General features: G+C 41.8%; 1 protein-coding gene across 1 annotated transcript in view; it reads right to left on the bottom strand.

Moving 5' to 3' along the window:
- Positions 1-12,527, bottom strand: part of THSD4 (thrombospondin type 1 domain containing 4) — a 488,201-nt gene that overhangs the window by 446,631 nt on the left and 29,043 nt on the right. The window contains exon 3 of the mRNA XM_023521905.1: positions 3,459-3,561. Coding sequence (XP_023377673.1) covers positions 3,459-3,561 — 103 coding nt within the window. The remainder of the gene's footprint in view (positions 1-3,458; positions 3,562-12,527) is intronic.

Genomic DNA, 12,527 nt, shown 5'->3' on the forward strand with positions numbered 1-12,527 from the left:
CACAGGCACCAGGAGTAGGACTTTGACACATCTTCTGGGGGAACACAATTGAACTCACAATACTAAATGAGAGAGGGCTTCTCCCACTGACTGCAAGCTCACAGCCACGTAACACTCACCTGAGCAGTAAGTAAACAGAACAGAGATAGAGAAAGACCAATAAGGCCTGGTACTGAATTCCTGGAATGTATTTCTATCTGAAGCCCAGTCAATCTCTTGGATTTTCCAATAACAAGACCAACAAAATATCTTTCTTTAAATAAGAAATACATTAAAAAATATATTTAGGTTGAGTTTCTGTCACTTACAACCAAGAGATCTAATTAATATATCTACTGATGAATAATACTATATAATGTGAATTCAAATAGTTTCTCATAATCTGAGTAAGGAAGATAGAGGAAGGTACATATGAAAAAGACCGGCCGTGAGTTGATAACTGTTGAAATTAAGTGATGGTATAAAGGAGTTTTTTATTATACTATTATATTATTCTCTGTACCTTTACATATGGTTGAGATTTTCCAAAAGAAGTGTTAAAAAAGAGTGCCTCAGACCTCCCATTTAAAGTCAAATGCAAATCAGGGCAAACAAAGGAACAGGCAAGGTAGAATCACACACAAAGCAGACAACAGCAGGCATCCACGGAGAGTATCTGTAACACGCGAGAACATTAGGACGAGGGCTCTCTGCGGCACGCGCAGGGCTTTGATACAAGTCTGTGAGGGCCTGACGGGTCAGGAGGTCTTGCGTAAAGATGCCTGGCAGATGATCACCCAAAACCATGCAGAGAAAGTCTGGCGATGAGGCTTCAGCTCCAGGAGTAACTGTGGAGAGCACAGTGTGCCCTGGAGAAACTCGCCTTTCCTCCCAGTTAATCACAGGAAAGCAGCTACATTCCCCAGCTAGCAATAAAGCAAGGGTGCGGTTCAAAGACAGGGTTACGTCGTTTCTAAATGTTCACTGACAAGCACTGCTATTCTGACACAAGAATACATTTCACGGTTTATGATATACCCACGATTTTGTACCTTAACTTAGGCTGGATCACCGCCTCTTCTGCGACCCTCCCTTGCTCCTGAATCAGAGGTTCTCAGCCTCAGCTGCCCATTAGAATCACCTGGGATCTTTAAAAAAAATCCTGATGTCCAGGCTGCCCCCTAGACCAATAAAATCACAATCTCTGGGATTGGGGCCCAGGCATCGGTATTTCTAGAAGGCGCTTTAGTGATCCCAATGAGCAGCTAGGGCTGAGGACCACCATCTCAGATAGACCTACATTTGTGAGGTGGTCACCCACTTTGGATATGCACCTCACTTTTCCAGGCATCTTCTGCTATTGGTCAGACCAAGCTCACTTCCTGATCTACTCATGTGGGTAGATCTCAACCAGTCCAGAATCTGGTTCCTTCCTCTTTGCAATAGTTTCATCGGGTGGCCATGGCAAAATACCACAAACTTGGTGGCTTAACACGACAAAACCTTACACTCACAGTCCTGGAGGCTGTAAATCCAAAAGCAAGGTGTGGGCAGGTCACCCTCTCCTGGAAGGCAAGTATCCTTTCCTACCTCTTCTGACCTCTTGCGGTCACTGGCAGTCCTTGGCGTTACTTGGCTTGTGGACACATTGCTCCGATCTCTGCCTTCAATGTCCCTTGGCATTCTCTCTGTAAGTCTGTGTCCTTTCTCCTCTTCTTAAAAGACCACCTTTCACACTCGATTAAGAGCTCATCCTGCTCCAGTAGGACCTCAGCCATCTACATCCACAATGGCCCCGTTTCCAAATTAGGTCACACGCTGAGGTAGGTTCCAGGAAGGATGTGCTTCCTCACCCAAATGATAAGCCTTGGACTTTATGTTCACCAGAGAGCATGTAAGACCTAGCAAACTGGGTGCACGATGTCTTTTTAAAGAGTTTTTATTTTGAAATCATTTTAGATTTAGAGAAGTGTTGCACAGATAACACAGAGAGTTCCCGTACACCCTTTACTCAGCCTCCTCTAATGGTAACATCTTATAAAACCACAGTACATTTACAAAAAGAAATGAACACCTGTATAATACTGTTAACTATACACTTTATACATATTTCACCAGATAGTCTACTAATACCCTATTTCTGTTCTAGGATCCAAGTCAAGATATCACTTTGCATTTAACATAATGCTTTTAAAAATAAAAAGGGTCTGAACCAAGCTCTGATCCACAGCATCGAAAATTCACTCAGGCTTCCTTCCCTATTCACCCTTCAGCCTCTTACCCAACCTCATATCTGCATTTAATTACTTCTCTGTGTTTCATCTGTTCATCTTTCCTGTTTGGATCTAATAGCCTCAATTTTTCAGTCAAGTTAGTTCTTAACAATTTTAAGGTCATGGGACCACTCTGAGAATCCGATAGAAGCTAAAGACTCTCTTCTGAAAAAAATGCACAGACAAAAACAACTTTGCATCCAATTTCAGAGCAGATATCAATCCCCCTCCTCCTCCCCAAGGGTTTTCACCTAGGCACGACCTTCCATAGTCTGGCTTCCTTGGACATCGATGCTATGATTAAATCAGCACAACTCACTGTCCAGCTCTCTCCTAAGACAATTTCTGCAGGTCCTGCACGTAGCAGCAGCTCTCTGCATTCTGGGTTTTGGCCAACACCAGCTGCCTCAGCCACTGCCTTGGACTGAGACTGGGCAGAGTCTTCAGCTGGATAGTGAGGATGGCTGGACTCTACCCCTCTGGCCAACTTGGCTATCAGTATTGAACCCTACAAGTTTCGCTTGACCCATCACCACTTTGGAGCCTGCTTTCTCTGTGATGGAAAGCAACAGCTCAGAATTTAACATTTCTCAGTTCAAAATCTATGTTATCATCTTGGTTTCGACAACAACAACACAAAAAGTGAAACCAGGATCCAGAGCAGTACTGATAAGCTCTACTAAAATCAGATCTTCTGTCATTTTGAAATGGCAGGAACCTTGGTCCCAAGGACAATGCCTGCCTACCACATATCACCTTTGGAAACAGAATGCAAGCCCCTCTCCTCCTGCCCCATGAAAGCCAAACGACTGTCAACCAACCCTGCATGTTCTCTCAAGCCACTACACCAGCTCCTGCAGCAGAAACCAAGAAAAAGGAGAACTCCATCCCACTCACTTCTCACAACCTTAGCCTGAACCTCTTGTTCCAACCCATTCCTCGAATCCTGTTCTGTCCCACTCACCCTGCCATACTCAGACTCTGCTTGTTCTATCAGTGCCTCATCCGTCTGACTAATGGTCCCTGTGTCACCCGAACTCGATTACCTTTGGTAAAGATCCCTGCAGGCTGCCTTGGGGTCACACTTTCTCCCCTACCACCACTCTGGCCAGAATCACACCAACTCCTCCAGCATCAGCCAGAAGGCAACAGGGTTGGAGAACAGACAAAAATAATTCCTGCAGACAGGGCTGGGTCTGTTCTTACCTTCTGCAAATGGTTCCCATTCATAAAAGCGGCCCATGAATGGCTTGTTGTTGTAAGATGCACACTGTACCTCCCGGATACTTCTACTGCTTTCTGGACACACCTAATAAAGCAGATAGTAAATATGCAATTAGTGCTCATATCTTTTCATAGCCCCAGTCAAATCCCAGGAGACCTCTCCAACGTTAAATACTAGGCCTCTTCTACAGAAACCAGGATTTCTGAAAATTTGCTGATTACCTACATCAAAAATTTAAAACACAGATTCCAAGACTTCACTCCAAGTTTACTAAATCAGAATCTTTGTAAAAGAACACTATATTTTTAACAAGCTCTCCAGGTTAAGTTTTTGCACACCGCAGTCTGAAAACCACTAACCTAAACCTTCTGCTCCTGACAAATTGGTCTCCTCTCAAAGAGGTCATCCGTTTCCATCTGTTTGACTTTGTTCCTGCCATTCCTGTACACAAGATAACGTTCACCGGAACCACGTGCAGAGCCCTGACCATGTACAGGCACTGCTTTAAACATATTACACAGATTAACTCATTTAACCTTCACAACAATCAATGAGGTAGATATGAGAGTTTGCTGATTTTTCACAGATGAGCAAATTGAGGCACAGAGGAGCCACATAGACAGTGGGGACAGAGACTGGGTTTAACTCCAAGCAGTCTGGTCCCCACCAAGCTGCGGCTCAGTATCCTCCCCATCTTGTCTAAATTTTGGTCTAAATTCTCTCCACCATCTAATGCAGGACCTCCTAGCCTTTAGAATGAGAAAAAGTCACCCAGAGATCTCCAGGGAAACGCAAATTCCTGGATCTCTCTCCCAAGTATTATTATTCAGGAAGTCTGGGATGAGGTCCAGAAATCTGTATTTTATCAAATTATCCAGGTGATTCTGATATTCTAGATTAGTCAAAGAAAATATCCAGCGTCCTCTGGCTTATTTCTTATTTATAAATGGTAAATATGAGCAAAGTGTGATATAAAATAAATAAATGTGAAATAAAATAATAAGATCAAAATCTCTATTTTAAATTGTGGATCAAGTGTGATTGAGCATTTCTAAACCCAGCTACACTCTGTTTAAGTGTGGGATATGTGTATGAGTGCGTGTTTTAAAAATCAGAAAGGAAAGGAATCTGGTCCCTTAATTATTAAAAGCTCTGTATGTAAGAAGTCTCTGGAATGAACCGCTAATAAGACAGCTCAAAGTCCTGAAGGATTTATAAAGAAATCTACTGTATGTATCAGAAACACCAGGCCTCCTGGAAGATGAGGGAACAGAGGGAAGAATGAAACCAGGTGGAAGAAAAGTATCTCCTGCTAAATAAAGGACAGTCAGGGGAGGCTGTGGGTACAACACTCGGGGTGGTCATAATCCTGCTGCTGCCTGAGCTAAACCATATGGAGGAAGAAACTACGTGAAGCAGAACGTGACGGAAACTGGTGGGAAAAAGGGGCAGGGCGGGCTGAGCTCCGACGATCAGCCAGCAGCTGACAGGCCAGGGAAGGGCTTAGGAAGTCAAGCTGCTGGCGGCCCTAAAGCTGGGATGGTGTGGGCTTCCAGCAACACCAGCTGTCTCCATGAAGGATCGAGGGTTAATGTGCTTTTTACAATCCTTTTTGGCAGAACCAGTGTTCAACTAGGATGTGATCGGCTGGGCAACTTGGGAGAAGGCACTGTCCTTGCAACCAGAAAAAATCACTACGGAGTTTGTTAAAAATACAGATTCTCGGGCCTCATCCCAGTAGGAAAGACGGCCTAGAAATACATGCTGGAATTGTTCCCTCAGGTGATTCTGGTGCAGCCGGCCTGGCACCAGACTGTGCAGCAACAGTTAAGAGCCACACCCAAGCCTCAATCTCACTCCAAATTCCTTTACGCACAATCACAGAATGGCAGAGCAATGAGAATCAAATCCAAGTCCTTTAATTTACAGATGAGAAAACCGAGCCTGGAGAAGTGGCATACTTTGTGAAAAGTCCCATAGTGACATAGTGACAGAGCCCAGAGCTCTGTCACCCACTCTGGCCATAATCAGGAACTACAGATCAGCTGCTGGGTGGCAGATTTTCATAAGGAAATCAGACCAGAACAAGTGGGCTAAATGTCCTGCTCTCAAATAACCACACCTATGTGAAGCCAAGCTGCTCTGCAATAAGGTGGTTACCAGAATTGGAAGCTGCAGACGACGAAAACTCAGCCAGTCTGCTTGACCCATCTCCATCAGCAAAACAGTGCCAAAAAGCCAGACCATGCACTTTCAGAATCATTCTGAATTGCTCAGTACTCGATGATATAAATGTCTATTTTATGATGTGGAAAGCAGTCCACAATCCGTTAAGTGAAAAAAAGTGTTAAAATGATTATGCGTGGTGTTGGGGGCGGGGGAAGAGAAAGAGAGGTTAAAAGTGTTATCTGTAGAAGGTAGGTCACAGATGTTTTGTCTTCACAATCAACTTTTGGTTTATTTGTATTGTCTAATATTTCTGCAATAAATATGTAATATTTATGTAATAAAAATTTATCGGAGTTGAGCTCTTCCAAACACATTTGGCCCTTAGCCACTTTTGCATGTGCTTCTAGTTTATCATCTTATGGTGTGTTTTAAGTCCTGTTAATGGCTGGTGTTCTTGTTACATCCATATTCAACTGCAAGCCAACCAGTCACTTGTGATGGGTCATTCAGGATACCATGTCCCTGGTCATCAACAAGTTCTTTATATCTGAGCATGGCCTAGTCACTTTCTGAGGTAGGAGATCTTAAGGTGGCATCAGACCCACAATAGAGTGTCAGATGCTAAAGCAGCAAATCCACGTATAGTTGACAGGAGGCAGCTGAGCCCAGAGGGATGTTTCCACTGGTAGGTAGCATAGGAAGGTGTGGCAGAAGGTAACAAGGTGCACTGGCAGATGGGCATTCCCTTGTGTGTGACCCTGAACAGGGACCTACATGATGCCAGGCAAGCTGCCAGTTAGATGCAGGACATTACTTCCTGCGAAGGAGAGGGACTTGGCCAGGAAAATGCAAGGCTCACAGGGCCCAGAATTATGGTACAGGTGAGGCAGAAGCCTGGGGTGATGATGATGGTGATGATATTAATAGGTAACTTTTATTGAGCACTTACTAAATGCCAGAAACTCTTATGTACAGTACCCATTTAATTCTCACGACAACTGTTATGTCCATCTTACAGATAAGGAAGTCAAGACTACGAAAAGTTAAATGAGCTGCCCAAGATCATGGGGCTTGTAAGTGGTGAAGTCAGGATCTGAACCCAGACACTTTGAGTTTAGAACCCATGCCAGTAGCCACTATGCCATTAGACTTGTTGAGACTGCGTGGACAGCGAAGTAAATTTGCAACAGGTTATCGGACAAGAGGGCCTTAATTCCTTCTTATTTGTTGTCAAGAGAGGTCCTAGAGGCTAAGGTCAGATTCAGCCTCTGAGGCCTGGCGAAGTGGCCCCAGCTGTCAGGAGCAGGGAATTGTAGGCTAAAGATGAAAACCAAGCTAGGCCGAGAAAATTCTGTTTCACGTCTCTTTTGTACTTGTTATACTATTATCAGCATACGATCTCCTTTCATTTTAAAGGTTCTATGAAGTTATATTTCCAGGTTACAGGTCATTTTACATTTGTTGAATTTTAAGTGGGTTGTTTCCTGATACCATAGACTGAGTCATTCTCACCTTATCAGTGACTATCTCTATATTACACTGTGAGTTAGCTTTTGGCAGATTTCTTGCAGACAGCTGATCCTTTCTATGGACACAGATTCTTGTAATTTTTAGGCCAGAAAACTGACACAAGGGAAAAGCCATGTAGATAGAGATCAGGCTCACTCAGGATGGGACCAGCAAAGTCCGGAGCTGGATAGCCAAGTAATGCCCTATGAGAGATAACCTCCTTTCAAACGACTCCCTTTAGACCAAACGAGAGAGCGATATTTCCACTGGTCTCTTATGGAAAGAGGAATAAAGATGCACTTCAACGAAATGAGTTGAATCCTTATAAAGCATTTCAGGCCCTATCCAAAGTTCCATCTAGACAATTTCCTGGGGTTGCTATGAATCACAAAGTGTGTTGTGGAAACTTGGATACGTTTCTAGTGACCTTGGTTAATCGGAGATGACAACGGCCTGTACCTAATTTCACTGCTTAAGAGGCCACTGTTGGTGATCACACACTTACCTTTTGGTAACTAATTAATAAATAGCATAATTCCCAATGAAGGTGGCACCAGGAAACATGACCTTGAAGTGTGCCTGGGTCAGATATACATTTTTTAATCCTTTGCATTGCTCTGGATTCGGTCAAAAGACCAGCTACCATAGCAACATACGATGTATTTAACATCACAGTGCAGAAACCTAAAAAAAAAAAGTCTAGAAAATGTCCTTGCACTGCCATGAGAAAGTAAGTGGTTATGTGACCTTGGGCAAAGCACTTTGCTTCTCTAAATCTAAATTACTGTACCACCCCCACCTCCCAGATATTTTTGTGAGGATTAAATTAGTAAAACATTAAAGTTTCTAGCTTATAGCAATGCTCAATTAATGTTAGCTGAATTGGAATCTAAGTAGACATCAAAGATGACCTAGCAGTTCCAAAAGCTGTAAGTGCCTGAAAGAAAGGTGTTCGGAGCAAACATTCCTCTTCTTTCTCTTCTACAGCTGGAACACAGGCTTTGTATAACCATGGACCAAACTTTCTTACAAGTAATCCAGCACATTTTTCAAATATGCTTAATATCTGCTTTTTCAAGTTACTTGGAACAAACTGAACCTTGCAAAACTCTTTTGCTACCTCCCACCATTTCCAGCACTTGACTAGATAGTCAGTGAATTGGTTTGTCCAAAAGAGTTGGGTCAAGGCTTTGGGTTTTAAAAAAATAAACAAAAAACGAAGATTTTCTTAGTTTTTAAACACTTTTTTCCCCATCCAAGTTCATAACGTTATTTTAGAGAAAGGTGTTTCCTTTTCATTCAATACATACATCGAAGACCCAAAGGATGTTGATAGGACCAAGACCACCGAATCACCCAGGAGGACTCTATATTTTTAATAACTCTAGACACACATCTATACAAATCTAAGTCTATCCCAGGAGTGCTTATTTATGTCTCCCTTTTGAGATTATTAATATATCTCCATACCTGTAAGCAGGTCTAAAAGAGAACACTTTTTTTTTTCCCCTCCAACTAATCAGGAAGTATATGGCAAAATGTAAACTTGTTAAAACATTCAAAACTCCTACTTACTAGTGCCTACTTTTGAGATCACATAAATAAGTCTGGTTTCCTTCCCTCTGCTATCTGCTGGGGCAGGATGTGAAATTCCTTCAAAGGCAAACAGTCATCGTGCTCCTGCTATGTGTCATGTGACAATTGAGGATTCAGAGAAGAATCCTTCATAATAGTCTCTTGCAAGGATTTCACAGGTCAGGATGAGAAAACTACATAAACCGAAATAAGTAATGTAACAAGAAGAATTTAATGAATTATTTGGGCACTAAATTTCTAACTTTACAAATCCAAGAGTTAACTCTGATCGTTCCTAATGTTGGTAAAAAAAAGGAAATTAATATTGTTAATATACTAAATATAACTGAAAATTCAAACATGGCTAGCAGAGATCAGCAGAGTGGGAGGAAAGGGGATCATATCCTTACCTTTCATAGTGAAGAGCTGACAGAGAAAATCTGAAGTTGATATATCAAGAAACAGAGGTGTTAATTAGCATGCTATTTAGAGTTATGGAGAGAATGACTATAAAAAACTAAACATTAAAAATGACTGTGATTACATCTTGGGAGAGGGACTAGGATATACCTCTCTCTACCACTGTGATATTTCTTACTATTTGTACTACTTTTTATAATCAGGGAAAGTGACAACTGTGAGCAATTCATACATAGTTATGTGTATGTGTGTGATTCATATATAAATACTTCATACATATGAAGTATATGTGAATATTTATATTTAATATTTATATATTCAATATATGTAATATTTACATATCCACATGTAGCTCACATATGTATATACAAAAGGCCACTAATAGAATATGAAAAAGTCAATAAGAAAACCTTCTATAAGAAATTCCAAGTGGTCTGAGAAGATGGAAAGCAGAATGATGCAAAAGGCATGGACACTAGCACATATTTTCCAGGTAAGAAAGTTGGTGAAAAGCTCATGAAAAGAGCAAGTTATGGTGAGCCTCCTAGTTAGATATCCTGATCATCCAGTGACTGGCCCCATAGTTTCTGGCAAGTTTTACACCTTACAGAATTGCACTGAATTCTTACCTGGCCCACTTGCTAAGTGTCTCCTTAAAACTATAGTCAGGAAGTTGTCAGCAACTCTTTCATTCACTATCAGACTAGAAATGGGGAAGAATTAGAATCTGCCTGAACAGATCATGCTTAACTACATTTTGAGATTTGTCCAACATCTTCCCTTTATTTTCACTTACTCTCAGGCAGAAACAACTCCACATGGATAAATCCACTATCAGAAGGCAGTCTCACTCCAGGGAAATTTACTGTAAAGTCCCTGATACCAGAACTCATCACATCCTTATTTGCTAAAAGCTGCTTTTAGCTCCAGGAGTTTTCTCCCTCATAACGTTAAGTGCACTGTGTCCAAACTCAGGATCACGCCTCCTTTGGCAATGAAGCCCCTTAAAAACTTAACAACCTTGTCCCAGCCTTGCAACCTCAGCCTCCTTTCTCCTGAAAGAGCCAGAGTGTCAGTCTCTTCTCCAGGGAAAAAAGCGCTGAATTCAGAGTGCTTCAGGAAGGTGAGGAGAGAGAGACACCTAGGCCTCCAGCACAAAGTGTCCTGGTCTGTTAATATATTTAGCAAATAATAATACAAAATCCCAGAAACAGCTCATAGAAAAGCATTTTACTTTAATTGTATCCCCACAGGCACCAAAGGAATTGCAGTTGGTTTTCTCCTTCCCCTGTTTCACCCCTATAAAGACTCTAGTTCTTTTGTTCTCAGGTCTTGGCCTTCTAAGAGCTTTTATGAAGAAGAGACTTAACTATTTATTGGATTCCATGAGTACTTGTTATTGTTTTTGCCACAACTGAGAAAGTGCAGGGCTGTGGATAAACCTCAGATTCGTCCCTCTGTGACCCCTTCACTACTGAACACATACTTGCAAAGGAAGCCACCGCTCACTGAAAAACATCTGAGGCCACTGAGAGGTTCCCTGAGCGGCCCCTTCTTGTTCCTCAGCTTCATGGGAGTGTACAGGGACTCCAGGATCCCTATCACTCCCTCTTTCTGGAAAAACTCTCCCCTCACTTGGAGACCCGGAACTTCTCCAGGAAGGCCTTCGTTGACTCTACCCAGGCCAGGTGAATTTCCGCTGTCTGGAGATTTCAGGGTACCTGCGCAGCATCAGCGGTGCCTAGACTCTCTCTTACAAGACTCAGAGCCCCTCAGGGACAGAACGTACTCAAAAATCTCAGTGTGCCTGACCCAGAGCCTAACGCCTGATCCCACTCAGTCAATGTCAATGCTGTGCTTATGGACTGCAAGCAGGTACCTGCAACAGTGAGTGACTTGGAGCAAGTGCTGCACTAGCAGACGTCCGAGACTGATACTTGTGCTGAAAGACCACAAATTCTCTATTTCTGCTGGAGTGTGTCACCTTTACTTCCTCATAAGCATTGTAGGCAAGAAAATAAAAACCTTTCTTATCTTTAAAGACTACATTCAGATACCATCAGTGCTGCATTTATCATCGATTTTGCAGAATTTCATAAGGGACATCTTATGTGAATCAAACAATCCTAAAGACACCCCAGAATGTTTAAAATTCCCACATGACATCATAAGGCAGGGCATAATGTTAAATATGCACGTTTGAGGGTATACAGAATTCACTGCCATGAAGTCATCTATAGTTTCACTTTTCTCACTTTAATCATGACCCAAGGATGATTATATTGAAACTACATCACAGGTGAAACGTTGGGTCTCTCAGCAATCTTGTTCGTTTGTTTTCTGTTGGGCAAAGCGACACTAGATTACAGCTAACCCAGAGGACAAAGGAGACTCTGAGCAAGTCTGAGCATTTCATGCACAATTTTGTGATTTAGTATTTAGAAACTGAAAGCTGTTCAGATATGGGGAAAGCTTCCTCCACTGCTATCTAGAGAGGCATGTAAGCTACGTTCACTTATCCAGCTCCAAACGGTATATCTACTAACAATGTGTCCACGCCATACCAAGCTCCATAGATACATGGCCTATCTGAACCTTGCATCGACCGTACGGAGTAGGTAATACTGTCCTCACTTCACAGATGGCCTAGGAAGTCACGAAACTTAGCTCCACGGTATTGCAGCTCAGTTAGCCCTGCTATTGGCAGCGCAGGTCTGACAAAAAGTGCACGGCTTAAAAAAGTGTAAGTTAAATGAAAGAAATGCTTAATAGGTATCAAGTCCACATATATGCCAAATGTCCTCTCGCTTTTCCTTCTCTTTATGATTGCCTTGGTCTTCAAAATTAAGAAATATACTCGTCATTGGGAGAATGTGTTCTCCATTAGAAATTAATTCCTTTCATTTTCAAAGGACTGCAATGGATATTCAAGAACAGAGACCAAGACTGATCTCTACACAAGTATTTCTTTTTGATTTATGATCCTCATGACAACTCAGCGAGGTAGATAATATGACTTTTCTTTAATCTTCCATGGTGCCTGCCCTATTAGAAGATAAGCGATGATGCTCAATTAAGACTTACTTGTTGACTGATTAGTAATGGCTGTAGAAATATTAGTGCTATACAAAAATTAATAATTCCTGAAGTCTGTCAGCGGAAGAACAAGCTAAACAGCAATCCAGGCATTCAGAGAAATTATTAAAATCACAAATTAAGTCATTTCTATGGACTCTATGGCAGGAAATATAATTTTAATGAGAAAATTGAAGCTAATATATAACAGCTGTCCTGGTACCCAGTAACAGAGAATTAAGGCATATTAAATTATTAATGAAAAATATAGCAACTTGGAAATTTAACCTTTAAACATTCTC

Source organism: Pteropus vampyrus, unplaced genomic scaffold, assembly GCF_000151845.1.
Source record: "Pteropus vampyrus isolate Shadow unplaced genomic scaffold, Pvam_2.0 Scaffold10, whole genome shotgun sequence".
In the NCBI taxonomy this organism is placed as follows: domain Eukaryota; kingdom Metazoa; phylum Chordata; class Mammalia; order Chiroptera; family Pteropodidae; genus Pteropus; species Pteropus vampyrus.